The 26,042-nt window shown below is 33.9% G+C and overlaps 1 protein-coding gene across 5 annotated transcripts in view; it reads right to left on the bottom strand.

Moving 5' to 3' along the window:
* The window catches only part of ADGRB3 (adhesion G protein-coupled receptor B3), a 477,382-nt gene that overhangs the window by 190,662 nt on the left and 260,678 nt on the right, over nt 1-26,042 (bottom strand). For all 5 annotated transcript variants that reach the window (XM_068678261.1, XM_068678260.1, XM_068678263.1 and 2 more), the window contains 2 exons: nt 3,251-3,397; nt 2,448-2,523 (listed from right to left, as the gene is read on the bottom strand). In XM_068678261.1, the coding sequence (XP_068534362.1) occupies nt 2,448-2,523; nt 3,251-3,397 (223 nt within the window). The remainder of the gene's footprint in view (nt 1-2,447; nt 2,524-3,250; nt 3,398-26,042) is intronic.

Raw genomic sequence — 26,042 nt, forward strand, 5'->3', positions numbered from 1 at the left:
TTGTTTGTTTTAAATTTTCACATTGTGTATGGCTACCACGCTTTTACACATCATATAAAAACTAGATGTTACCTCCCTTCAAATTTTACAGTATTTGCCTCATACATTTTTCTGAAGGGTCTAATAGTGCAACAAATTCAGCACTAAACATGGTTATAACTTTTTTCTAATTCAGATTTATACCTGAATAAACATTAAAATGGTTTGAATTGCTTGGAACTGTACAGCATTTGAGGTACTATTTTAAGGTCATGAGATCAAATTTTGAATATGATCACCATAGGCAAAGAATTCCAGCATGATACACTTTCCAGTGAAGTATGAGATGTAAGCTGTAGAAGTTTCAGTATAATTTCATTATAAATAGAAGTGGAGGGAAGTACTGAGGTGCTATAATCCTAACAAAGATGAGACTACCAGTACCCAGGAATATGGGTTGTATTTTTATATTACAGATTGATCACGACATTTATTCCATATTCAAGAGAAAGTAATAGTGCTTCTTTCATTTTCTTGGGCCTCTGAGAATTAGATTAAAATAATACTGAAGATATTCAGAGGCAAGTAGGATATCTTCATATTTAAATTTCTAAAGACTTCATTTATGAATAGATACACATAGTATTAGACCATTTTGCTTTAGAAGCTCACAAAACCTCTCTATGAACTAAATTGTACAGGAAAATGGTCAATTTTGTTGTGGAAATCAGCAAGCAGATGAAAGTAGAACAGATAAAAACAACAAATTGGGAACTGAGATGAAAATTTCCGAAGTCCATAGTACTTAAGTAGCTGTAACTTTATGTCCCTGTTCTGCCCCTACTTCTTCTACTTGGGATACTATTGATTCTAGTGAAAATGTAGTAAGGCCTATAAATCTCAGTTTTCTAATAGATGAAATAAATGTATTTAACAACTGTTCATATGAACTAATATATAGCATTCAAAAGATCACACTTGCTTTCTGTAAATTAAAACTGTTGTCCTTTGTGAACTGAAGATGCATGATCATAGATTGGGGTTTGAAGGGTACATGGCAACCTCAATTCTTTCCTAGGTTTAGCAGATGGTCACTAATATCAGACAAAAAGGGCTAAATATGATAGCCATTTGGATCTGTTTATCTGAATAAGGGAGAAGACTTCTCCCACAGAAAATCTCCCACAAACATCACTTTCCTCCTGGCTAATTTCAGGAACTGGCACAGCAAATGGAAAGTGCTTACTGACATCTCAGAAGTAGATGAGCTGTCATTTACACCATGCCCTAGGCATAGATGGCTCTCTCCAGCCCTCCCCAGGCTGCCAGGTGTCCTGCCAAGACGTCACTGTTCGTATTGAGCTTTACCTGAGAAAGATTTCTATCCCCAGCACTGCAGCTCCTCACTGCGCAGCACATTGCACCTTTACTGGGAAGGTTTGTTTCTTTTTTACTTTTTTTTTTTTTTTTTTTTTCATTTCTTTTGCTGAGTCTTTTTACTTCAAATGGAGTTTGACAAAAAAACTTTTGTTTTTCCATCCTTTGTTTCAGCTCATGAAGTTTTGGTGAAATAGAGTAGGAAAGATGATCCAGTGATTTTCTAATTATTATATTTTCTATTGTGAGTTCAGTAACAGTGATTGTATTGCGATGCAATATGCATCAGTTTATTTTACTGTAAAAAAATAAAAATAAAAAAAATAAAAGACCAACTATCATGTGAAATAAGATGATCTTAACCAGTAATTGAGAAAGGGGGAAATGTTTATTTCCAAATTGTCTGTCAGAAAGTACAGAATGGACAAAGTGAAACAGGAGACCTTCCTATTTCCCTATCTATGTGCATAGACCTCCCAACCACAGTCACATGCATGTCTTATTTCTAAAATGGATCCTCACTATAACTCTCTTGTTCCTTCTGAATACAACTTCTACTGAAAATGTACTTGGCATGTACTAGTAGTGACCTCTGTAGAACTGGTGCAGAGATGCTTAGTACATCAAGGCATTATGCTGTTGCTAGATCACTTGTACTGACCAGATCAACAACAGTTTGAAGCACAGTTATATGTGGCATTAACTTCTGTCAGCGTGCATACTTTGAAAGGAACATTTCCTTATTTAAGCTTAATGCAGAATATATAAAATATAAATTAAAACAATTTAATAAAAAAGCTATTTCCATCATACTAATGAGTAAGCATGAGGGAAACAAAAATGTATGCATATTTTATGTAACATGTACAAATACATATATTAAATAACTGTGGAAAAAAATCTGTCATTGCCTTTACACAATTGATTTGATTGTTTGCTTTCATCCTGACATGTGGTGTAGTTATGATGCTGAAACAGATTAATTAATGTATGTCGTGGCTTAACCCGGCCAGCACTAAACACCACACAGCCGTTTGCTCACCCTCCCTCATTTTTGGTAAAGGAGTATTTATGGTAAAGGAGTTTCTTACCTCAAAGTGGGCAAAATGAGTTCTAAATTTTTGTACAGCACTGCTCCAAGTACAAATACAGTTGATTCATCTAGTTCTAGAAAGAGTAAGAAAAAAGTTTTTTAAACTCTGTCTCCCAAGGCTTGCTCAGCCTAAAAAACTGAATACCATTTATCATTCCAGTGGAAATTTCATTTTAAATAAACTATCATCATCATTTTGAATTATAACCTGGAACTCTGTCACGAAGATGTAGCACTTTCAGGAATACATCAAAATATTTAAACACTGAAAATCACATTTTCAAAAATCCATCACTATGGAATGACATCCATGACATCCATACTAGTTCATCTACCTTTATAATGAAGTATCCTCAAAGACTGTCTTTAGCTTTTAATGAGTAGCAAGTAAATTTTCTGAAGCTACAGATCTGTACTGCAATGGCATTAGTAATTTGGATCTGAAGATGGGGTAATTTGCCTGCTGAGCAAAATTTGGGTAACTAACCTTTGGTAAAAGTTAGGTTATCTTTTGGAATGACACAGTCTTCCAGGATGGAGAAGCATCAGGAGGTTCAGCAGAGCTGTGCTTCAGGCCACCTCATACCACCATAGGTATAGTGTCTTGGATTTCTTTAACACTTTTTGTTCAAGATACTGAAATAAAGCCCCATCCTCTCTCTGGGATAAATTGTGGGTACAGTCTCTCTTTTAAAGAGAAATAAAATAACCAATTCCATATTATATAGTAGTCCTGTGAGACAAATATTCTGAGTTTCTTTGTTAAAGCCAACACAAAATTAAAGTACTGATATGCTTTACCTGTTGACATAGGGGTGAAGATATTTTTTGGAATGACAACCCTGTCTTCTGAATTTCGTGCCCAATCAACCATTCCTTTTCTTCCTTTCATGGGGAAATTGATGTCGGTTAGAACCGATGCAGCAGGAAGCTTCTGAATGCTAGCCACTAGTAAGAGAAATCACAAAATTAAATAAATTGAGTTTCATGCTTTAAACCATCATACAGCGATAACAGTACATTGATAAAAAAAAAAAAAAAAAGGTTTAATAATAAATTTCAAGTAGAGCAGAAATTTATAGGACATCAACCAGCAGTGAAAGTGTCATCTTCTGTTTATTATGCAGTTCTACAATGGATTAATTATGTGGCATTGATCCTATCACTTGTCAGCCAGACAAGTTAACCAGAATCCGGTTAACTCTCTTAACATGTATTTTTGAACGAACTAGCTTATACCCTGAAATTCACACATAAGGAATTGTATCTACAAAGTAAATTCTAAAATGATTAAATGTGACAGTAAAAGGAGGATGCTGCAAATTGCTTTGGGAAACATAACTGATAGATGCAGACTAACGAAGCAATAACAGAGCTTTTATTCCCTACACAGGCACAATTTCAAGATAGATCCATTCAAGAGATTCACATATTAAAAGACCTAATTGTTTCTACACAAATGAGAATAATGCAGTACAGCACATGATTTCTTCTCCTTGAAAGAATAATTCCCATTCTGAAATCTTAATTATATTTTTTCATCTAAAAAAAAAACAAAACTCCCCCAAAACATTACTATTATATCTGTAACAGATATGGAAAGAAGAAAGAGGTATTAAATCCTATAATAGGCAGTCTGGAATTTTGTTTACTCATTCTCATTTTCTTTCTGTTTTATAACTCAACTGATATCTGGAAATCATTTTTAGCTTTGTTGTGAAATCTAAGTACAGACTCCATGGCAACACTGGCAGTGTCTACCAAGACTCAAACCACTTTTAAGGAACTGTCAGGGCTGCAAGTATTTACATACACTTAGAGAAATGACAAACAACACATTTGGAGCACTAGTTCCATTCTTAATGTAAGCCATGTTGATAATCATTTCCTGTGCAATGCTCTTCCTAATCAATTTATGATGAAGCTAATGTAGTTGGAAGAGTTTGGATATCAGGACTGTACTTTGATCTGTGTGATGATTTCACTTCCAGGACTACACCAGGGAGCTAAACATAAAGACAATGTGGACAACTATAAAAGCAATCAGAAGAGCAAAATTAAAGTAGAAAAACATTAGGTGTCTCATCAGTGGATTTTATTTGAAAGAAAACTGTAATTCAAAACCAAGAAATGAGGAAAATTAAGTTAACAACATTAGCTCTACAAATGTATTCCCTGATAACTGACTCTTAGTTCCAAATTAGACTGGTTATGCATTATAGAATCACATCGGTGAGGTGGTACTTGAGGTTATTTCAGGCTTTCCATTATAAAACTATCATCAGAGCTTTACAATTCTAGTTACAATCCCCTCTGGGCTGAAATTGGCAAATACATTCCCTACCCTAAAGGGATGCTTAGTCTTGTGAAATTTCAGGTGCTGTGTGGTGGGAGAAGAGTTCAGGTTTTTCTGAATTACTGGATCATAAAATGAATTACTTTCACATGCACACATGCAATCAGTGGATATACAGAATATATTAACATTGTAAAAATTAACTTTTTTTTTCCCCTATGTTTTAAATAGGGACATTCATCATGGTATCTAAGCACTACTCAGAACCAAAGATTACAAAATATTTGTGATAAATATCACAAAATATCATCACAAGACATAAACATATTTATATCTATATCTATTTCATCTATCTATATTGTCTCTCTATATAGACATATATTCCCATTCATGGTTCAGAAAAGATTTTCTTCTACTCACAAACAGAAACCAAGAAAACAAAAGTGTCTGTAATTATTTTCACAGAAGACGGCACCTTTACATTCTGGAGATCTGGGCTTTTTGCATAGATAGTGCACACAGCACACTTAAAACAGTAATCGAAAGCGGTTTGCCAAAATGCTTTCTCTGTGGATTACTAAGACTGCCTCTACAGAGCCATGTAGATCACTAGGCCATTCTTTAGACACTTTGCTGAATGATTCTAATAACATGTGCCTAGTAATTTCATATAAGGCACTAACCTTTGTAAGGTAATTTACTGTACTCTAAGTAGAAGCAACTAATTCAGCCCATCATAACATGGCCAGGTGTATACATGAAACAACATCATCTCTTGGGTGTCACTGTGAATAGCATTTTAGTTTTAAAAGAAAGCTAATACTATTAAAGATTAATCTAAATCTCATCTCAGAGAGATCTTGAAGCATGACCAGCTATATTTCCATTGTAAAAAGTGGATTTGCTGTTCTCAAACTCTGTCTAAACACTAGGAAACACCTTACTGTGCAGGTGGCTGAGCACTAGAACAGGTTGCCTAGAGAGGTTGCAGAGAATCCCTGCTTGGAGATCTTCAAAATTCATCTGGACATGGTCCTGAGCTACCTGCTATAGGTGTCCCTGCTTGAGCAGGGGGTTGGACCGGACAACGTACAGTGGACCCTGCCAACCTCAACCATTCAGTGATTCTGTAACTCAGTTTTAATCCGCAATATGAAAATTGTTTACTTTGTTGTGAGCATAAAAAATCAATAAGCCTTTTAGAGGAGAATGTTTATAACTCGGGTGCCAGGTCATTCGCATATCAGCAGCTCAAATGTTAGTTTCTTCTACAATTGTTATAAAGATACATTAGACAGAATGACATCATTCACTTTGCACTTCATTGTTCCCTTTTTATGTAAGATTTGTATTAGAAAATGATGCTCCAAATGCTTGGACCTAAATGATTCAGGTCTGCAGTTACCACACAAGTACCTTTTTCTTCTCATTTTTGGAAAAAACAAAAGTAGCACTTTTTTTTTCTTTTCATTTTAGATCACTTTACCAAAATGTAATGCCCTGAATTTGTGAGAACACTAGCCAATGAGGATATTTACAGGCACTATAGGAGGCCAAATTTTGGCCAAATTTTGCTTGTTTATTACACATGGAAGTTGTATAATACTGGAAATAATTTTAATGAGAATATTAGTAAGAATGAAATAGTAAAATGTACAACAAAAAAGAAAAAAGAAAAATGAGAAGAAAAAGGAAATAAAAAATGAAAATGGTCTAAGTAGAAAGTAAATAACATTTGCATGTGCCATTCTGAGTAAAAGAAGTTTAAATACAAAAATGTCCCACATATATCATATACAGCATCCATTATTCTCTCAACTACAAAGATATTTCAGTTAATGATATAATTTCTAATCTAATTCTTCTATTCTAATTTGACTATCTTGTTGAACTGTTTATGTTGAAGACTTAATTCTGAGAAGTATTGTCACTGACACTTCCCAGACTATTCTTACAGCTTACATGTCTTGTCATCAAATCTGATACCGCATTACAATAATGAAAATTCTCTTCCTTTTTTATTTGTATTACGACAATTCGTATGATATTTCAGGTATAGCTCACAAAACAAAATTAAACAAAACAAAAAATAAAAGAAAATACAGTGCTTGCACTAACTGGGAGAAATTGAGTTGATGTAACAAGAAATAAAGTCACCCACAGACTTTTGGTGGTGGAAGATATAGAACCAGTAGAGAAACTTATTTCAGAGTAGAATATATTGCATTCTTTCATTTTTTTGGACATTCTATCTTGTTTTGGCTCCTGTGTACCTTCAATTACAATTGTAATATTCGTTCCAAGGTTAAAAATAAAGAAGCAGGAAAAAGGAATTTCATTCAGGGTATACATGTATATTTAATATTTGAAGAATTTAGGAAGTAAAATATAATGGGTGTATTCAAAAAGCAACACAACCTTACTTCTTAATATTTAAGGTGAAATTTATATAGCTTAGACAGAAGAAAACCTAGCCTAGAAATAATCAGGAAGACAGGTGAAATAGCCAGGCTTTTAGAATTTTTGAGTATTCATTTGATGCACATTGGTACAAACTATAAGACAGTTGTTCAATTAAACAGAAGAACACATACGCATTTGATGATTCCATAATAATTACTGTTTCAGAAAAATCTCTTTAAGTAGTTTAGTCTAATCAATTTAGGGATTGCTTTGACCCTTAATTGATTCCTTTGAATATCCCTTACAAATGAATCTCCATTTACCTTTAATCCATTTTCATGCTACAGTTGCAGACAAGCTTTTCAACAGCTCTACTGAAAATTTCAGAATAGGCTAATACTAACAGTTCTTACATGCTGAGTAAAGTAAAATCTCTTTGGAATTGATTAATGATTGCTTATAGGAATGGAAAATTTCCTATGACTATCCAAAAAAAAGCTGATTATACAAATTATACTTGAACAATATTTAAGTTGCTTATTTAAAGCAGCGTGAAAGGGGTTAATTAATGTGTCAAGAAAATTCTGAGTGAAATAAAAATTGTGTAGTTCTTATATGCAAGTCCTTGTAGATAATGGTCTAGAACACAAGAGCTAAAATGTATTGCTATGATCCCTATAACTGTGAATGAGTTAAAAGCTGCCTAGTGTATCTTCTAGTGTCTGTCTACTCATCTGGACTGATAAATAACAAAAGATAAAGAAACCAAATAAGCAGCATGAATCATCTTCCCTTTTCTTTCCCACACATCCATTAGCCTCCTCTCTTGAAAAAAAAAAAACAAAACAAACAAAAAAACACATTTCAGAATATCCCCCGTGAATAATATTAATCACTTTAGAAGAGGAAATCAGGTTCATTGAAAAGCATAAAAGAAAAATGACTGGATGTTTGCTCATGGACTAAATGCAATTTATCTTTCATAGTGAAGATTTAGGTTTTAAAAATGTATCTCAATCTAAATTAAATATTTTAACCCTATCCTTATCAAAGATGGAACATAAATTCTAATTTTACCTGTAGTGATGCTCAAAATCTGAGCCTTAATTCTGTAGCATTCATGTATTTACAAAAGATGATAAAACACTGGGTCAGACTCTCTCTTCTCTAATTAGTGATAACATTTTGGCATTGTTCTGCTTTACAGCACAGTAGCTATGTTGATCCCTACTCTACAATCTCTTAAAATATAGAGGAATAGGCATTAATTATTTTACAAGGCATCAGTACCTTGACAGAGTAAGAAAAACAGATAAAGAAATCTATAGGATTAGCACAAATTCTCAACTTCTACTTAACACTCCCTATCAGAGCAAGAAACAAGAACTCTGAATTTGATTGAATTTCAGCCATGGGTAACAGAGAATGGCTTAATATCTTAACAATATTGTTTGCTCTTTTCCTGTCCTTTTTTGACTTTCCATTGGCAGCATACTAAACATTTATATTACTCAGCATTTCACAAACTTGAATTCACCACACAACAGGTTTTGACTTTTCAGACAGAAGATATTATACTGCCCTTTCAGGAGAGCTACTGTTAAATTTATTTCTGGGTAAAATACTCATTAATAGAACTGCCATTGTGACATGTTAGTCACATGGTCTGAACTTGGGTAGACCTGTGCGGTGTCAAGAGTTGGACTTGATGATCCTTAAGGGTCCCTTCCAACTCAGGATATTCTATGATTCTATGATTCTATGTTTGGAAAAGAGAATACGAAAGGATGTTTGTGTTAGAATTCAAAATACTGAATATTTCTGAAAACCTCTTTATTAAGAAGAATCTACTAGAATCATATTTATACATTTTGGATTTTTTTTTTCTGTTGACCTTAAATGTAAAACCTTTGTTTTTTACAGAAAAAAATAAACTCATTCAAGTCACCTCATGCTGTATACAGAGGGAACAAAGTCTTGCTTGGCTTATTATCAAAGTGCCAGATGGACATATTAAAGATGATATTCATAACAGATTTGTTCTATCCACTTAAACCTCTTCATTTTAAAGACATTCTGCAACAAACACAAGCTGTGAAACCTCCTTCTCAAGGAGACCAATTTGTGGTTCTCCAGATTTGTTACAGACCTCTGCATCTGAGCAGGCTTCATGATCTCCTTTAAAATACTTCTCTCTTTGCACAGAAAATCCACCAGAGCAGTGGAACAGGCTGCCCAGGGAGGTTGTGGAGTCTCCTTCTCTGGAGATATTCAAGGCCCGTCTGGATGCCTACATGGGCAGCCTGCTCTAAGGAACCTGCTTTGGCAGGGGGGTTGGACCCTTTTGAGGTCCTTTCCAACTCCTTCAATTCCGTCATTCTGTGATGATCAGTGTAATAGTTAGGACAAGTTAGGAAATAGTATAATGTCAGGCAACTATCAGGATATATTTAATAAACTCAGATTTCTTCTGCCATTTATATAATTATATTAATTAATATATAAAAGGCACACCTGGCAAGCGTTTCCTTTTGTTTTTTTGTACTTTTGTTTTTCAGTACTAACTTATGCATTTCACTAAGGACTATAATAACAACTAAGGACTATACTAATTTCAAAGACTCACGAAATATCACATATGCACATGCAGTCTCTTAAGTAGTTTCTAAGTGCACATTTGTTATAATGAAAAATCTGGTTTGATTAAGTTAAAATAGGTAAAGCAAAAGATTATAATTCTTTTTCTAAACTTTTCCTTGTTCCAGATATGGAAATAAAAATGGAAAATAAAAAGGAAAAGCTTAAATATTGATTAAAGCATTAAGAGTTGATGTTATGGACAGTAAAATCTTTCTTCAAAAAAGAGATGATTCTGAAAGATGGAAATTATTAAAATTCACTTCCTTAGAAAGAGTATATAAAATATCATTGTTTCACAGAATTTGGCCATTTTCCAGATGCTACTTCCTCATGTCTCTGCAGGAAAACAAAAATAACCTTAGCATTTTTATAGCAGAATCATTATTACTATTCATTTGCTATTAATTATTACTGTAATATGAATATGGCTATTTTCAGCTGGCCCATGTGTTGGATAGAGAACAAAAGCATATTTAAATTTGAAAATCTGAATCACAATTTTGAAAAAAAAACAGTCAAACTAGTGAAAATGTAAAAAAATAAAAAAAAAATATGAGCAGTCAGACAAAAAAAAAAAAGTTCTCATGGTAAATTCTATGCTCCATGAAATAAGTGGTTATTCAGATAAAATTTTTCAACATTGTAGAAGGCTGCATTTAATTAACTAGAAGGCAATTTCATTTTCTGGGAGTGATATTGAGGAACATGAAGACATGAACAGCCAAAGAGACCCAAAGCCACATCCAAGGCATTTGGATCTAAAACAGCTTTATTATTTCTCATTCCTCTCAATATTATTCTGTATTCATACTACTAAGACTAAGGTCTCCCTTAGCAACTCCTGCCTTGTCATAAGGCACTTTTCAAGGAACTTTAAGACTCAGCATAAAGCAAGACAGAAGATCAAGGCTGATGTACAAGGTCAAATTGACATTTAAGGGGATGAGTTTTAATGTTATAGACATAAAAGTGAGAAACATGGTAACAATGAGGGGGCTAGGCCAACTGCAGCATTATTTTAGATTGACTGCACAGGGAACATGTAGAAACCAATCAGTAAGTGACAAGAAATCACTAAATGACAAGAAAAAATGTCAGCACTAGTGATTATAGCTGATAACAAGGGAAAAAGAGAGTGAAACTGAAGATAATGTTAAGATAAGTGAGCTTAGAAGTTCATCACCCTTAGAAGGAAGATAGAGAAGGAAGACGAGCTGAGAGAGCAAGGTATATGTTTATATATATAATATATATGTAATATATATTATATACATATATATTATATATGTTTATATATATATATATATAAAAAAAATAAATATGTTTATTTATCAGGTTTACTGATGACTAGATAACCACTAAGATATCTTAAGACGGTAGGCAAAGAGGACATTAAAGAGGACAAGAGATCAGCTGGGGGAGCACAGATATGAAAATCATTGAGCAGGAATTGACAAAAGTATTCCTGAATGATTACATTCCTTGGGGAGATGAAGAGCAAAGATAGAATGATTGCTTCCCAGAAGCAGCAAATTGAAGCAAAGGAAAGATGGCCATTGTCTAACCTCTGGGGAAATGATAACCAAACCTTATCATTCAGAAACCTAGAATGATGTGAATTAACTTACAGAGGATATTGAAAGGTAATATGATAGGTGAATTCTCGGGCATGGAGTTAGATTTTATGTATAAAAGCCACATAGAAAGGACAAAAACCAACCAAACAAAAAACCAACCATGAATCAGTATATGTTTCTAATCACAGCTTTTTGTAACAGATTGGACATAGATCTCTACTATATTTTATTACTGAACAGCTTTTTTATCATACAAGATGGCATCTTGAAGTGCTTTCAGATAAAACTATGAGCATTATCAAAATTGAGAGAATTATAAATTGAGAGAATTATAAATGTTCCTGACATAGACTGTTGGAACATTATTTGTATGGAAATGGCTGGTGTATCCTAAAAGGTAGAGCCTTCTTAAAAGCCATATCTGCAAAAAAAAGTATGTGGAAGAAATGATTGCAGATGGCCCCTTATTTTTTCTGCAGCATCTATGTCCAGTATTTAACAATGTTGTGTTGTCTGGTCTTTGGATCCAGACCCTACCCCTTCTGCTTAAGTGGTAACTTCAGTTGCCTTTCTCAGTTATAATATATATGCTACAGTTTCACAAGAAAAGAGGAGAATAGCCCTCTTTTTATAATGTTGTAATTCATAGCAGTGTACTAAGGGGTATAAAAAAACAACAACAAAAAAAAAAACAAAAAACAGAGTATCTTCAAATCCAAACTCTAGCAGGGACACATATCTCCTGAATACCCAAAACTTCTTAAGCACTCTAGAGATAAAAAAGCACCATGGTCCTGTATATCATGAAAAGAAACAGCCAAGAAAAGGTGGGGGGGGGAGTGGGGGAAGGGGGGCAGGGCGTTTCTAAAAAGCAACAGAAGAGTAGAAAAGGTAGAAAAGGGTAAAGGAAACATAGCATAGCCACAACACATGGATATGCTGAGGTGCAAAATGGTAGAGGAACAGATCTTGGAGGACAGGAACAGTCCAGGTTTACCCAACTAGGACCAAACTCAAGTGGAGTTGTGCTAAATGACTCCAAATTGCAGTATGAAGATGCTGATGAAAGCGTGGATTTGTCCAACTCCATTTGAGCAGAAAAATTCACTGGGAATGTTCAAATTTGTCCATGTGCTTTCCCAAAAGTGTTCCAATCAGAACATAACAATGCTTTTTTTTTGCTTAGGCTCCATTAAATTTGAAAAATTAGACAGAATAGCAGGCAAGATCCTCACAAAGATCAAGTCTGCAGCTATGTCAAGTCTGCAGCCTCAGAGCTTAGGACAGTATTCCAGGTGGGGTCTTGTGAGTGCAGAGGGGGAGAATCACCTCCCTTGACCTGCTACAGGTCATGCTTTTGATGTAGCTCAATGGTTGACTGCATTTTAGCACGTTACCAGCTCATGCTGAGCTTCTCATCATCCAAAACCCCCAAGTCCTTCTACTCAGGGCTGCTCTCCATTCCCTCTCAACTCAGCCTGTATCTGTGCTTGGGATTGCCCCGACCCAGGTTCAGAACCATGCACTTGCCCTTGTTGAACTTCATGAGAGGTTCTTACGGGCACACCTCTCAAACCTGTAAAGGTCCCTCTGGATGGCATCCCTTCCCTCCAGCATGTTGACTGCATCACACAGCTCGGTGTCATCAGCAACTTGCTGAGGGTGCACTCAATATCATTGTCCAAGTGACTGACAAAGACGTTAAACAGTACCAGTCCCAATACTGATCCCTAAGAAATGCCACTCATCACTGATCTCCACTTGGAGAGTGAGACATTGACTGCAACTCTTTGACTGCAACCATGCAACCAATTCCTTACCCATCAAGTGGTTCATCTATCAAGTCCATGAATGCATGTCTCTCCAATTTAGAGACAAAGATACCATCTCTGAAAGTGTCAAATGCAGGTAGATGATGTTAGTTGCTCTTCCCCTATCCACCAATGCTGTAATCCTGTTATAGAAGGCCAGCAAATTTGTCAGACATGATCTGCCCTTAGTGAAACCATACTGGCTGTCATAAATCTTCACCATATTTTCATATGCCTTAGCATATATTTCAAGAGTATCTGCTACACGATCTTGCTGAGCACACAGTTGAGACTGCTTCATCACAGAACAAATGCTTGCTTCTCCCTGAAGCCAGCACCTGATAATCAGGTGTTATAACACCTACCCAGTAAGTGCTTTCAGGATAGACTTGGGCAGAATCATACAGAAAATCTGAAATAGAACTAATAAAGAAAGACAGGTCTCCTGTGTATCAGCTTCATGTTAAAACAATGAATCTAACCTACCTCACAGGAACTTATAACTAGGTCTTTGCTTTTTCCAGGCATATCTGATTCATCTTGAATGCTCTCTACGGAGGAGATAAAGTAGATTAAGATTTGCTTAAGGGATTGTAAAAAGTGGTCCTGGGGCACTATGAAATCTAATTGTTGGGATAATGCAAATGTTTTATTTAGATTGTTTACATCATGCATTGTACAATGAAAACTCTGTACCTCTGTGAGACATATAGACACTATCCAATATAAGTAGTAAGTAATACTAATTAGACCAACTTGATTTACTTGTTCACACTATGGAATTCTAAATTAACTTTAATAATTCAGGAGAAATATCTCGGAGTTATTATGGTCATTTCAATAAAACAACTGAACAATTAGAAGATGCTTTAAAAAAACAAACATCTAACTAGAAAAATTCAGCCTATAAAGAATGACAGAGCCTTATTATTACAAGCTGTTATAATGCTATCATATGAATCACTATGGCATGTGGAGGTTGTGCTCAGTCATTCCCTTCTCATCTTTCTGTCTCTAGCATCCCCTGTTTTTTCTCTCCTGAACTGAGAGGCTTTTCGTGTTCATCGAAATTGTGGAAGGAGGAATCAAAAAAAAACAAGCAGCTAAAAGAAGAATGAAAAACAACAGTGAACCAGACAACTAAGTTAAATACTACAGCATTACAGTTTCTTTTGTCTGAATTAAGATGCCCTACATGTCCTATAAATTTTCAGTGCAGTTGACGAAGAAAAAGAAATGCCTAATTATGGTTGTCTGGGTTGCCTTCTCAGGGTTTTAAAAATTATCATACTTTTTGTATGTATTGCATAAACAGCATTTTAGTAATACTGGATGACCCCTTGCCTGTGACTAAGTACGTGAAATGCAAGCACATTAAGCACTCAGTGCTGAAGATAATCGTAAAATCTGCTCAAAATGTTTAACCTAGGATGTGACATAGCATTATACCTATAGCAGATTCTAATTCATAAGAAGTCTATTTGGTTTCAGAACAACTTTTCAGATGCCCTTCACAACATTTTACATGTTGTGAAGAATAATCACATTGGACAGTTAACCTATGGAGACTACCATGATTAAGTAAACATTTTCTCTGCTTTTCCTGAGCCACAACAGATACTGTCAAATGGAACCATCAACATGCCCCTGTGGCATTCAAATCCCTAAAGTTGAATACTTCACACTGCAAAATTTCCATTACTAACATACATACTTGATATGATTCTGCTATCTCTTTGGCATTAAATCCTATTTGTAACTTATTTTCTGCTACAGTTATTTCAAAACAAGTTTTGTTTTTCATTGCTATTTTTATTTCTTTAATTTTTGTGCCTTTCATTGCAGTATATTTGTTAAATATATGTTCAGAATAGGAATCCTGCAAACTGAAACTATGTTGCTTTGGGTAACCATCCCTTATTTCCTGGAAAAAATGCCTTTAGGTAGAAGCTCTAGACAGATAAAATTACATTCTACAGCATGCAATACTTCAGAAAACACAGTTATACCTATGATATAAAGCTGAAAGGAAGAGTTCACTCCAGAGTGCTTGCTCATATTATTTGATAAAACATCATGGTGATTTTTTTTTGAAATGCAGTATCATGAACATGAAATATGGAAATAAAAAACAGGGACAGAATTTTTGTTTTCTATTGAACTATTTACTCTGGACTACTCAACAACAGAGCACAATTTCTTCAATTAATTACCTGTACCCAAAAGCACCAACACAAAGAATAATGGAATTTATATGCCAAAAAAAGCTATTAATTCACTAAAAACCTCTGTAAATTCTGTTCCAAAGCATTCTACACTGTCAGTCTTGCAGAAATACTCAGCATCAAGTATTCTACACCTAAGGCCAGTTTTACTATTACTGTCATACCATATTTGGGATTTCTGTCATATTCGTATTCAAATCTAGGATATAACCAGGAAAAACAAACAAACAAACAAACAAAAACACTTCTTGACTTCCAATAGTATTTGACCATTTCTAAATTTTAATCTACAGTCAAGGTGGCTTTTGTAATACAAATAACTCTGTGGAGAGCTGGACAATCAAAAAGTGCCATTTTATTTTGTCCTATAGACTGACCTTAGACTGATTATAGCATTGTTACCCAATAAACAGTATTTTACAGGATGCTGGAAAGAAAATTGCTTTTTTTTCTTTTTTTTTCTTTTTTTTTCTTTTCTTTTTTTTCTTTAGTTATTTTTCCCTCTCAGTTCTGTGTAGTTTTTACAGTGCTATTGCCTTTAGAGAATATTTTCAATGTACTAAATGGGTTTTCTGTCCCTAATCCCAGAACATCTAAATGGAGCTTTATTGGAAAGCAAACTAACTGCACTCTTGTGGCAAACATTCACAGAGAAAAAAAATCTGAACTGAACCAAAGAGGGACAAAGTTACAGGTCAGTGTAAGGATACTCAGTTATTTGATAATATTTCAAAGCAATAACTTTTTTACCAAAGTGGAGGTGCAGAGAGTATGATCTGGACCTATCTTCATGTGAACTGTGGCTATTGATTAAATCTTGATGGCTTTAACATTTGAGTTCTACAGTTACACTGTTTATTGCAAAAGGACATTTGAATGGCAATGAAGCATTCTTAAAATGTGTTCAATGTCATCATTCAGCAAATGAGACTTTCACTAGATGTGCTAAGACAACATGCTGTTTGCACTGCTTGGAGCAAGAAATTAATTGGACATAGAACAACTTTTTTTCCCAAACCATACACCGACACTCACACATAGATTAAAACAGGAAGTGATGAGAATTTAGTATAAGCAATTAATGAAATAAGATCAGTTAAGTAAATGAGTATATTTAATCACATTGATAGAAATAAATAAATTGTATTATTTAACAGAGATGTATAAGACTAGAAATGGCATACAAAATAGAAGAGGATGATAGAAGCCCTTAAACAAGAAAAAACGTAACTATGTTTTAGTAACTAATTCCTTTGGCTGCTTAATAAAATAAATAAATATTAAAATAAAATAAATATTTAGGTTATGTTTATGGAATTCCTATATCATGGCTTCTTTCATTTTTAGTTATTTTTCTCACAGATAAAAGTCAGCCTGGACCAACACAATTAAACTGAAAACAAAGAAACCTCACTGGGACAGGAATTTGACCTAGCTTTTCTTACATTCCTGATTCCTCTAGGTTCCACCTACAGAATCGTTTTCTCCTTTAGTCTAGTCCTAAATATACTATCGTCTTGATCTATATGAAAACAAAACAAAACAAAACAAAATAAAACAACTAACTGTTACAACATGAAAGAGGTCAATAAAAACACTGAGCCTACAACTTAAAGTTTTGTACCACTGAGAGGCTCAAATGCATCGGCTGTGTAAGACACAATATTGTGTTTTGGCAATTTAGCTTGTCAGTCACCCTGTGATAACTGTGCACCACAGCCAGGAGGTAACACAAGTTTATTTTAACAGTTTTTATGGAAGGTTTGGCTTTATTCTGGTCAAACACAAAAAGAATATTGAAATCTAAATAATAATAATGATAATAATAAAAAAAATGCTGGTTGAACAATCCCATTTCTAGTGACAATGCAGATAAATATAAGCACAGAGAATTCTGAGCAACAGTTAAAATTTTGGATCCAGCAGATGGTGGTATCAATAGAAAATATATCCATAGGGAAAAAATCCATAAAAACATGTGTATGACTAAATAGAGACTCCCCCAAGCCATACATTAAAAAGCTCATGAACAAATACACTGTTAGATAGCATAAAGATTAAAAAAAAATAAATGAACAGAAGACAATATTCTAACAAATTCCTTCTTAGTTAGAATGACCAAATTGTTGCACAGTTAGTTGCCTCATTATTTTCCAAGCTTTAGAAGAAAATTTCTAAATGCATGCTTCAAGTTCATGTAAAGAACAAACATACATATTCAGCAAACTCACTCTACTATCTTGTCAAATAAAATGATAAACAACATAAACAGAAACCCGTTAAGCTCCTCTGAGCTCTGCTGTTGAATACCATTCCTGAGTAGATGAACTAGTGACATATTTGAATGTCTTACCCTACCAACATTCAGTCTCTGTTATTTTGGATTATGAGTAGTTTAGATATCTATAATTTTAATTTCAGTGAATGATTTCTAAATACAACCATGAATGTAAAATAGATGATGCAGTATAAAATCACCATCCATGTGTTGCAGTTGTGGAACTATTCATCCAAGAAACAGGTATAAGATCAATTTGGCAAAGTTAAATGACATACATTTTGCAGAAATTAACTTTTCTTTGTTCATTGTTGACTGTGAATGGAAACCATTATTTTTCATTGCCTAGATAGCGATACAATTTTCAAAGCTAAATGAGCATTAAAAACATTCATTTTATGCTTCTGCAATGAACAATCTAAGATACCTAAAGGCAAAAGAAGACATTCCCTTTAATCTTCATGAACATATTGTACCCTCTTGAGGTAAAAATGAGAAAGGAGAGGATAAATTTGCTGTATTTTTGATATATGTTTCCCTCAGAGGCAGAAGTCTTGTGTGTGCAGATGCAGCAGCTTGCATGATTGCCATCCCTGAAGATCCAATCATACTGATGACTGTCCGACAGTTTCTTCCCCTTGGGCAGGCTGGTCTTTTTTCATTCCTCTGTTTTATTGGAGATGAGATTTTGGTGCAAATACAGGGAGGAAATACATTTCACCAAAGGGCACCATTTGAATATGGATATGGTCCTAAGTATCTAGATCTCATTCCTTTGAGATCAGCTCATATTCCAGCCATACTGCTCTACAACAGGACCAGAGACAGGATTTGGTGGCTTTTCTAGACAAGTTACTTTACTAGTGTACTATTTTCCCATAGATGCTTTTGAAATCTACATCCTTCCAATTGAATAATGAAATGGCATGGGGCCATAAGATATTAATAACAATGAATTAAAAAAAAACAGCTTATGCCATTTGTTAAGGGCATATGCTAACACTGCTATTCACTAACAAAATTAGCACTAAAATTGCAAGACCTTACAAGTTAGAAAAGTGACCACAAAATAATAATCAGTAAAGAACAGCATAAGCTTTGAAACAAGGATTATATGAAAAGTCATTCATATCAATTTTATTTTATTTATTTATTTACTTATTTTTCAAATAAGAACGTTTGGCACCACTGAAGCGCAATTTAAACATTTGTGCTTCTTGTATCAAATACCATTCAAACACTGAAGGCCACAGAACTGTACCACGTATTTTGAGACAAAGTCTTCCTCCCACTGCAAATGCCCCAGAAGGAGAGTTAGAAGAAAAAAAAATCTTTTACACAGTTCCTCCTGAAATTTTCCAAGGTGGGAAAAAAAAGTCATATTCACACACAGTAGTTCAAACATCTGATTTATATCATAAACTTTATCAAAGATTCTCTATCTCTGCCTTGAGCCAGAGCAGCAAATATGGTCCTAAAACTCATAGCTGAAGTTAAGAGAAAGCAAAGCAAAACAAAACAACAGCAACAAAAATTAAATGAGTGAAGATTCAGAAATCATAAGACGATTCAGACAAAGATACTTCATAACTTTCAGAGCCTGTTCTTGATTTTAGCAAGCCTAGTACACACATGATTTGGAATGCCTTGGACTGATCTTACTGACACTGTTGGCTCTGTTACTATTATTCAGTCTGATCTTAAAAGAATTGCAGAAACATTTGTAGTATCTTTGGCCCATATATTGAAGTCCAATTATCTATATTAATAATAATAATAAAGATAAAAAGTGCACAGGCATAAATATAATTACTCAGAATTATACCTGTATATGTCTACATGACTTTGAAGTTTGATCTCAACAATCTTAAAAGTCCACTGCCAAAATAATTATTTACCATAAAAATACTTTTCACTGATATTAAAAGTCCACTAACACTCTCATGAAACAAAAATGAAAAATGAAAAAAAAAAAAGTGCTTATACATTTTGTTAATTCAATTTATATGTTACTTTCAAGCTCTGAAGTTCGAAAGAGGCAGATCTGTACTATTTGATATTAAAGCTTACTAAGGAAGTCATATAGTTTTTCAACACAGCAGGCTGATTTGTCTAGTATTTGATAGAAGTTTTGTTTTTTTTTTCCCCAAAGGAAGCATCATCATCATAAATTTTGACAGCTGTTTGTTCACATCCTGAGCTTCTTACAAACCCTGCTACTTCCACATTTGCATTGGATGTTATTTCTAGGTGCTAGACCTCTGTCTTTGACACAGTGCACGTAACATCTGAAGTTATTATCTGTCTCTTCAGTCTTTATAAGTAATATTTTCTTTTGACTACAGAATCTCAGGAAATCTGTCTGCCTTTGACTTCTGCTCATTTTTACTAGCTGAAAGTGTGATTACTTGGTTTTATACCTATTTTAATTGATTTACATTTTGTGGAGTTCTACCTCAATTCTATTTCACTTTCTTTCTTTCATTTTCAGAAGTGAGTGAGTAAGAAAACTCTGTAGAATTCATTAAAACTGAGGGTGAACTTACGTATTTACAGTACTTAGGCCACACCACTCTTGCTGACCACCTCTAGCTGACACACCACCAGATGATCACTGGATGTTCTTGTGGTGATGGCCTTATATAGATGCAATATACCTGGATGAAAGTCATCAGTCTGCATAGAATTGTATATTGTTAACAGACTGTGACGCTGTGGTACCACCCCTCCTTACGGGGAGGACAGCATTGCCTCCAATATCAATATCTTGGTATTATACTTCACTGAATATGTTTGTTACCTCTTGGTACTAGCTTAATATGAAATGATAGTACTCTCTTGGGTGTATATTTATTCCATTAACTCAAAGCTATAACTGCAGGCTTTTAATTTCTAACCCCTTAAGACTCATTCTACTTGATAATTGCTAGGAGTCACCTAAAGATACAATTGTGCAAGGCAAAGGAGTAAATAAACTCATACTTAATTTCTCAGGGAAACATTTAAGTGCACCTATTAAAAATGGCCTGTCATAAAACAGCTGATTCATTTAGAAAACAGCAGCTTTTATTTCCTCAGGTAAAAAGGGGCCTATAAACAGAATGATTCAGAAAAGAGTTTACAGAGGTAGAAATTTAGAAATGATACAAGAATATAAAATACATATACTGTATGCTGTTAAAAGTTGTTTGCACAAATGTGTGGTAGATACTACTATCTGTCTCTGTTGGAGGCATTCTTTTTTATCAGACTCAAGCCTGGACATCTGCATTTTTTATAGTTTCCATTTCTTTAGAACCCTTTATTCCAATGTATATTACTTTGTATAAGGTAGAGAAAGGAAACACTTATTAGATTATTATTATTATTATTATTTATATATAGCATACATTTCAAAATATTGAATGGCTAGCTTATTTATATTCAGCTTTAAGGCAAATTATTAAACTACATGCAGAAAAGTAATTACTGAATTATGTCTACTGTTTAGAACATAGCCATAGAATTATATTAGCTTTCTATCCAAATTTGTGTATTTTGTTTGATAAAGATTCTTATAGAAATTCCCTTGATATAAAGAAAATCTGAGAGCTTTGTTTCTTCAGGATCACTGAAAATACAGTTTTAGGAAAGTATAAAAATAATCCAGTCTTTGTTCACAGCTAAGTTTTCAGGTACTGTGAGTCATTCAATAAGCTTATTATGTATACATATATATATATAAAGAGCTTTCAATCATTAACTTCAGGCACTAAGTCAGCTGCTGTGATGAGCTAGACCTTCAAAGTGAGCATGGAGGTTTTCCATTTTAATCACAGGAGAAAGCTTGAGCCTTCTGAAAGTCAACATATTGATCTGATCTAGGAGTTGTTGCTGAGGCTGCTGTAAAGGAAATGATATGAATATACATGGAGCAGAGGTATAAAAGGGTATGACAAAAAATCCAGTCGACATTTTGCTGTAGTTTTCTTATTTTCTTCTCTATTGTTCTCTGAAAAAATCTGTCTGTTTCTGTAGCTGTTAGCAACCAGAAGATAACTAAACATACATGTATTTTGAGCAAATTAAGAATAGGGAAACAGGAGGCCGACACTTGCTGCAAATAAATCTTGGTAATTGATGTATTTCTTAAGGATTGAAGAAAGAAATGCGACAAATGGCCATTTTCACATAACTAAGTGTCTGCTTACCAGAGAGCATACAGGTTTGGGGCAGGCAAGACCAGCAGGCTACATCTGAGTGTGAGCCAGCCAGGATAAGGAGTGAGAGACAAAGTTATGAATGAAAAGAACAGGGAGTAGAAGGCAGAACATAAAACTCAGGATTACTTCCCTAATCACCAGGCTCTCTACCCAGGAACAATGGCCATCACCAGCTCTGCACCACAGAGCAATGAGAAGAGCATTAATTATGTCTATTGAGAATTCTTTTCACCTGGACTGTTCCCTGAACAGTTTGGGTAGGTGGAAGGAATTAAGTAGTATGGACAGCCTGCATTTAGTCCTTTTTCATTCACGTTTAAACACAGTCTTAAAGGCAAAATTCCAGCAAGAAATAGGAAGATGATGGGCACTGACTCACTTAAGCTACTTTGAGAAGAAGCAGGACATTAAACAATGGAAATTGTCAAAAGTCTACATAGCAAAAATATGTAATTAAATATAACAAAAGAATGTTAACTAAATATTATTTACATTGGCATGTTAACTAGTTATTCTAAAGCTAGGCAGAAATCTGAAGAGAGCTAAAATACTCCAAAAATTAAATGGGTCTTGTGTTTTATATCTATCAGAAAATTATTTCACTGTAAATCATGAAAGCTTCACTTTACTTTTTCATTATGAAAATTTGTTGTTGACAAAACAAAATATAATTATTTTAATCATTACTGAGTTTTGTACACATGAACTACATGGAACTATGTGAACTATGTACACATACACTATGCAGATTGATTCCTACGCACCTTCTTAAAAATAATACATATGCAATCCATGATGAGTTCTTTAGAGGCTATATTCCTAACTTTTACTTCCTATAAACATGGTGTATTCTTGAATAGTGGATGAAGGGAGGAGAGAGATATGAAATAACTTTTGAAATTTTACTAGATTTGCCTGACTTAGTCTTGATTCAGTTCCCCAACCCATATCATGGCCAAATGCAGATGTGCAAAACAACATTGAAGGTATCAAAATGATAAAACAAAGTTTAAACGTTGATAGATTGACCAATTATCTACAGAGATACTAGATTTCAATAATAACCAAAGCACAACCTCTGAGTGCTTACTTCCTCAACAGAAAAATAATAGCTTTTTTCTTTGGACATGCAGTCTTGTTCAAAAATAATCAAAATCTTTTTCAGAATTTAAGAGCAGGAAGAATTATATTCTATAAATTATATCTATTGCTTTGTTATTGTTACTCTCCTTTGAGATTTTTTTTTTATTCCTGCCAACTGCTCATGAAGTTGTTTAGTTTTGAATACACCTGTAGCCACAGTCTTTTATCTACAACAGCTTGAAGAGTTACATACTCTCTTTTGTTTCTGAAAAAAGTTTATTTACTTCCATTGACCTCCAGGCCAGTCTGTAGCTGTGTCTGTACTTTGATTCTGTAACATGCTTGAATGGGGTTTAGCAGGAATGCTGATTCTGCTCTTCTCACAATTTAATTGTTATAGGAAAAAATAACCACTAACTTTTTCATTAATAGATCAATATTTTATGTGACAAGAGATTTGTAGCTCTTTTGAGCCATTGTATGGAGTTTTCATTTTCATTTGTCTGACAGTTTCAGTTTTCTTTCTATTGGGAGCAAATGTTGAAATTTTACCATCAGGATTTTTATTACCACTTTAGAATTCACAGTAGCACTTTACTAACAATTTCCTAGCAAATTTCAGTGTGAGTGTACGTGTAAGTAACTATTAAAATATTTTTTTTTTTCCTGACCAAAATTTTTCGACATTTTCTATACAGTTTTGAACAAATTGAAAGAAGCAATGCTCTTGCTTTTCTTCTGTCATCTGTAATATAATTGACAAAAATACCCTTTCAAGTGTTAAGAGCTCTGGGTATATTCTAGGCCAGTACAATGTTTATGGTATATGGGTCAGAGGATCTTGAATGCTGCTTTTAAGATGCACATCACTAACTCTTGTACAAATAAGCAGACTGGGCAGAGTCCATTATGATAAGTAAATGAACTTTGGAGAGGTTTCAAGAGAGTAAGAACAGGATCTGCAACATATAAGACGTAAAAATTTGACCTTCAAGAAAGGGTGAATGAACCCACAATAACAGACAGGAGTCGAGTATAATTATTTTCTAGGATTCACCAGAGCTCAGCAGGTGTACCGTTACTTATGTATTACAGCTAGAATAGGTGCATATTCTGTAAGTTCCTTTGGTCGTTAACAATTTTTATATATCTCTGGCTATGACCAGAAAATTTTAAGATATATTCCATAACCCTATGAGATTATTAAACCCTTAGGCGTAAATTTCATAGATATGAAAATGGAATGGAAAATCAAAGGGGGAACAAGAAACTATGCAGACACAAGACAATGGTTATTGTTTTAAAATAATTTTCTCCCCTATGACATCCTAGGCTGTCTATGAAAACAAAGACTTTGTGCTTTGCAAATATTTATAAAACATATATAAGCAACTCAGTATGAAATCCTAAATGAAAATTTATGATATGATAATTACCATACAGGATCAGACTACTCATCAGAGTACCAGCATCACAGTAGTCAATTTTAAGTGCAAATAAGTTACAAAGACTATGGGTTAGAAGTTGATTTTTGCATGCCAGCATGGCTTTTTAACCTCTTCATTTTTTCACAGAATATAGCTAGCTACATTCCCCATGTAAATATCTACTTGTTTTTATTCTTTTCTTAAGATTTTGGCCTCATGGTCATTCAGAATGAAATGTGCTTATGTATAACTATACATAAGTTTACTAGTTAAAAATCAGTTTTTTTATTTGTTTGTTTAATTTTTAATTTTAATTTTATTTTTTTTCCCTGTGAGCAATATTAAACAGAGATGTCAGTCTAGTTTGTTTGGTGTTTTTTTTTTTTTTTTTTTTTTTTCTCATTTGTTTAGGTGTGTACACTTAGTCCCATTTAACAATATGTTCTGAAAAAGCTATTCTAATTATTCCAGTTCTCTAGCTGTTTATTTATTTATTTATTTATTATTTTTAGCATGCCACTCTGAACCTCTATGTATTCATAGGTTTAATTTAATCACAAAATAGTACTCCTCTTTGCTTTAAATGTACTGAATCATTCTGTCCTAAGCTAGTCAATAACCTGTTTATAACCAGTGGAGAGAACATCCAGAAGGCAATCCATGTCCTTACATTAGGTGTCTATCTGGGATGGTGTGAATTGTTTTCCTGAGCAGTAGACTATCCATAGTAGACTATGGTTTTAGAATCCGACTTCGATTCTTCAAGTAAGTAAAACAAATTCCAACCAGCATAATCTCAGATGAAAAGAGCAGTGCAAGTGATGGCTACTGAAAATGAAAACATTTTCTATATTTTCTTTATACAGTTCTTTTCACAAACTAAGGCTGTTTTTTGTTTGTTTGTTCATTGTTTTTTAGCTCTGCTTAAGAGTTACCATGGGATTTTACTTTTTTTTTTTTTTTTAGATTCCTACATTGTGTATGGTTTGAACTACTCCCTCTTACTTCTGTCAACATTAAATTCAATCTACCAGTAGATATTCCCTTCTTTTAATCTTGCTATAAACCCTGGTGATCTTCAGCTTTCCCTTTCTTTGACATGCCTAAATAATTTTGTGATATCTGTATATTTTATACCATTAGTGACCAATCAAAAATCAGTATTCATAAAATAAACATCAACAAAAATGGCTTTTCTCATGATTAAAATTCTGTTTAATTTCTTTCAGTTCCAAGTAACATCCATGACAACTCACATTCACTTCAAGAATATTTGGTGTTCTCATTAATATCTTGGAAGAGTCACAAGCTTGGTTGTTTTTTTTTTTTTTTGTTTTGTTTTGTTTTGTCTACTATTCTTAAATAAATTTATTTAATTAGAGAGTGACAATTTTCTTTTACAAAAGAATCCTAATCTGCCATAGAAATGTGTATCTCCTAATACTCGTCCATACTTCCAGCTCCACATTCTACCTATACCTTTCAAGACATTTATCTGTGGTACTCCAATCTTCAAGTCTAGCAATTAAAAAAAAAAAAAAAAAGATTAATATTTCTTGATAGTAGGTCAGTCTCCTTCAGTCTCCTTTTAGCATATGTCTTCAGAACTCAACGATTTTCTGGGATGGGGCCCTAGATCTGTCAATGACTT

Source organism: Anas acuta, chromosome 3 (genome assembly GCF_963932015.1).
Source record: "Anas acuta chromosome 3, bAnaAcu1.1, whole genome shotgun sequence".
In the NCBI taxonomy this organism is placed as follows: domain Eukaryota; kingdom Metazoa; phylum Chordata; class Aves; order Anseriformes; family Anatidae; genus Anas; species Anas acuta.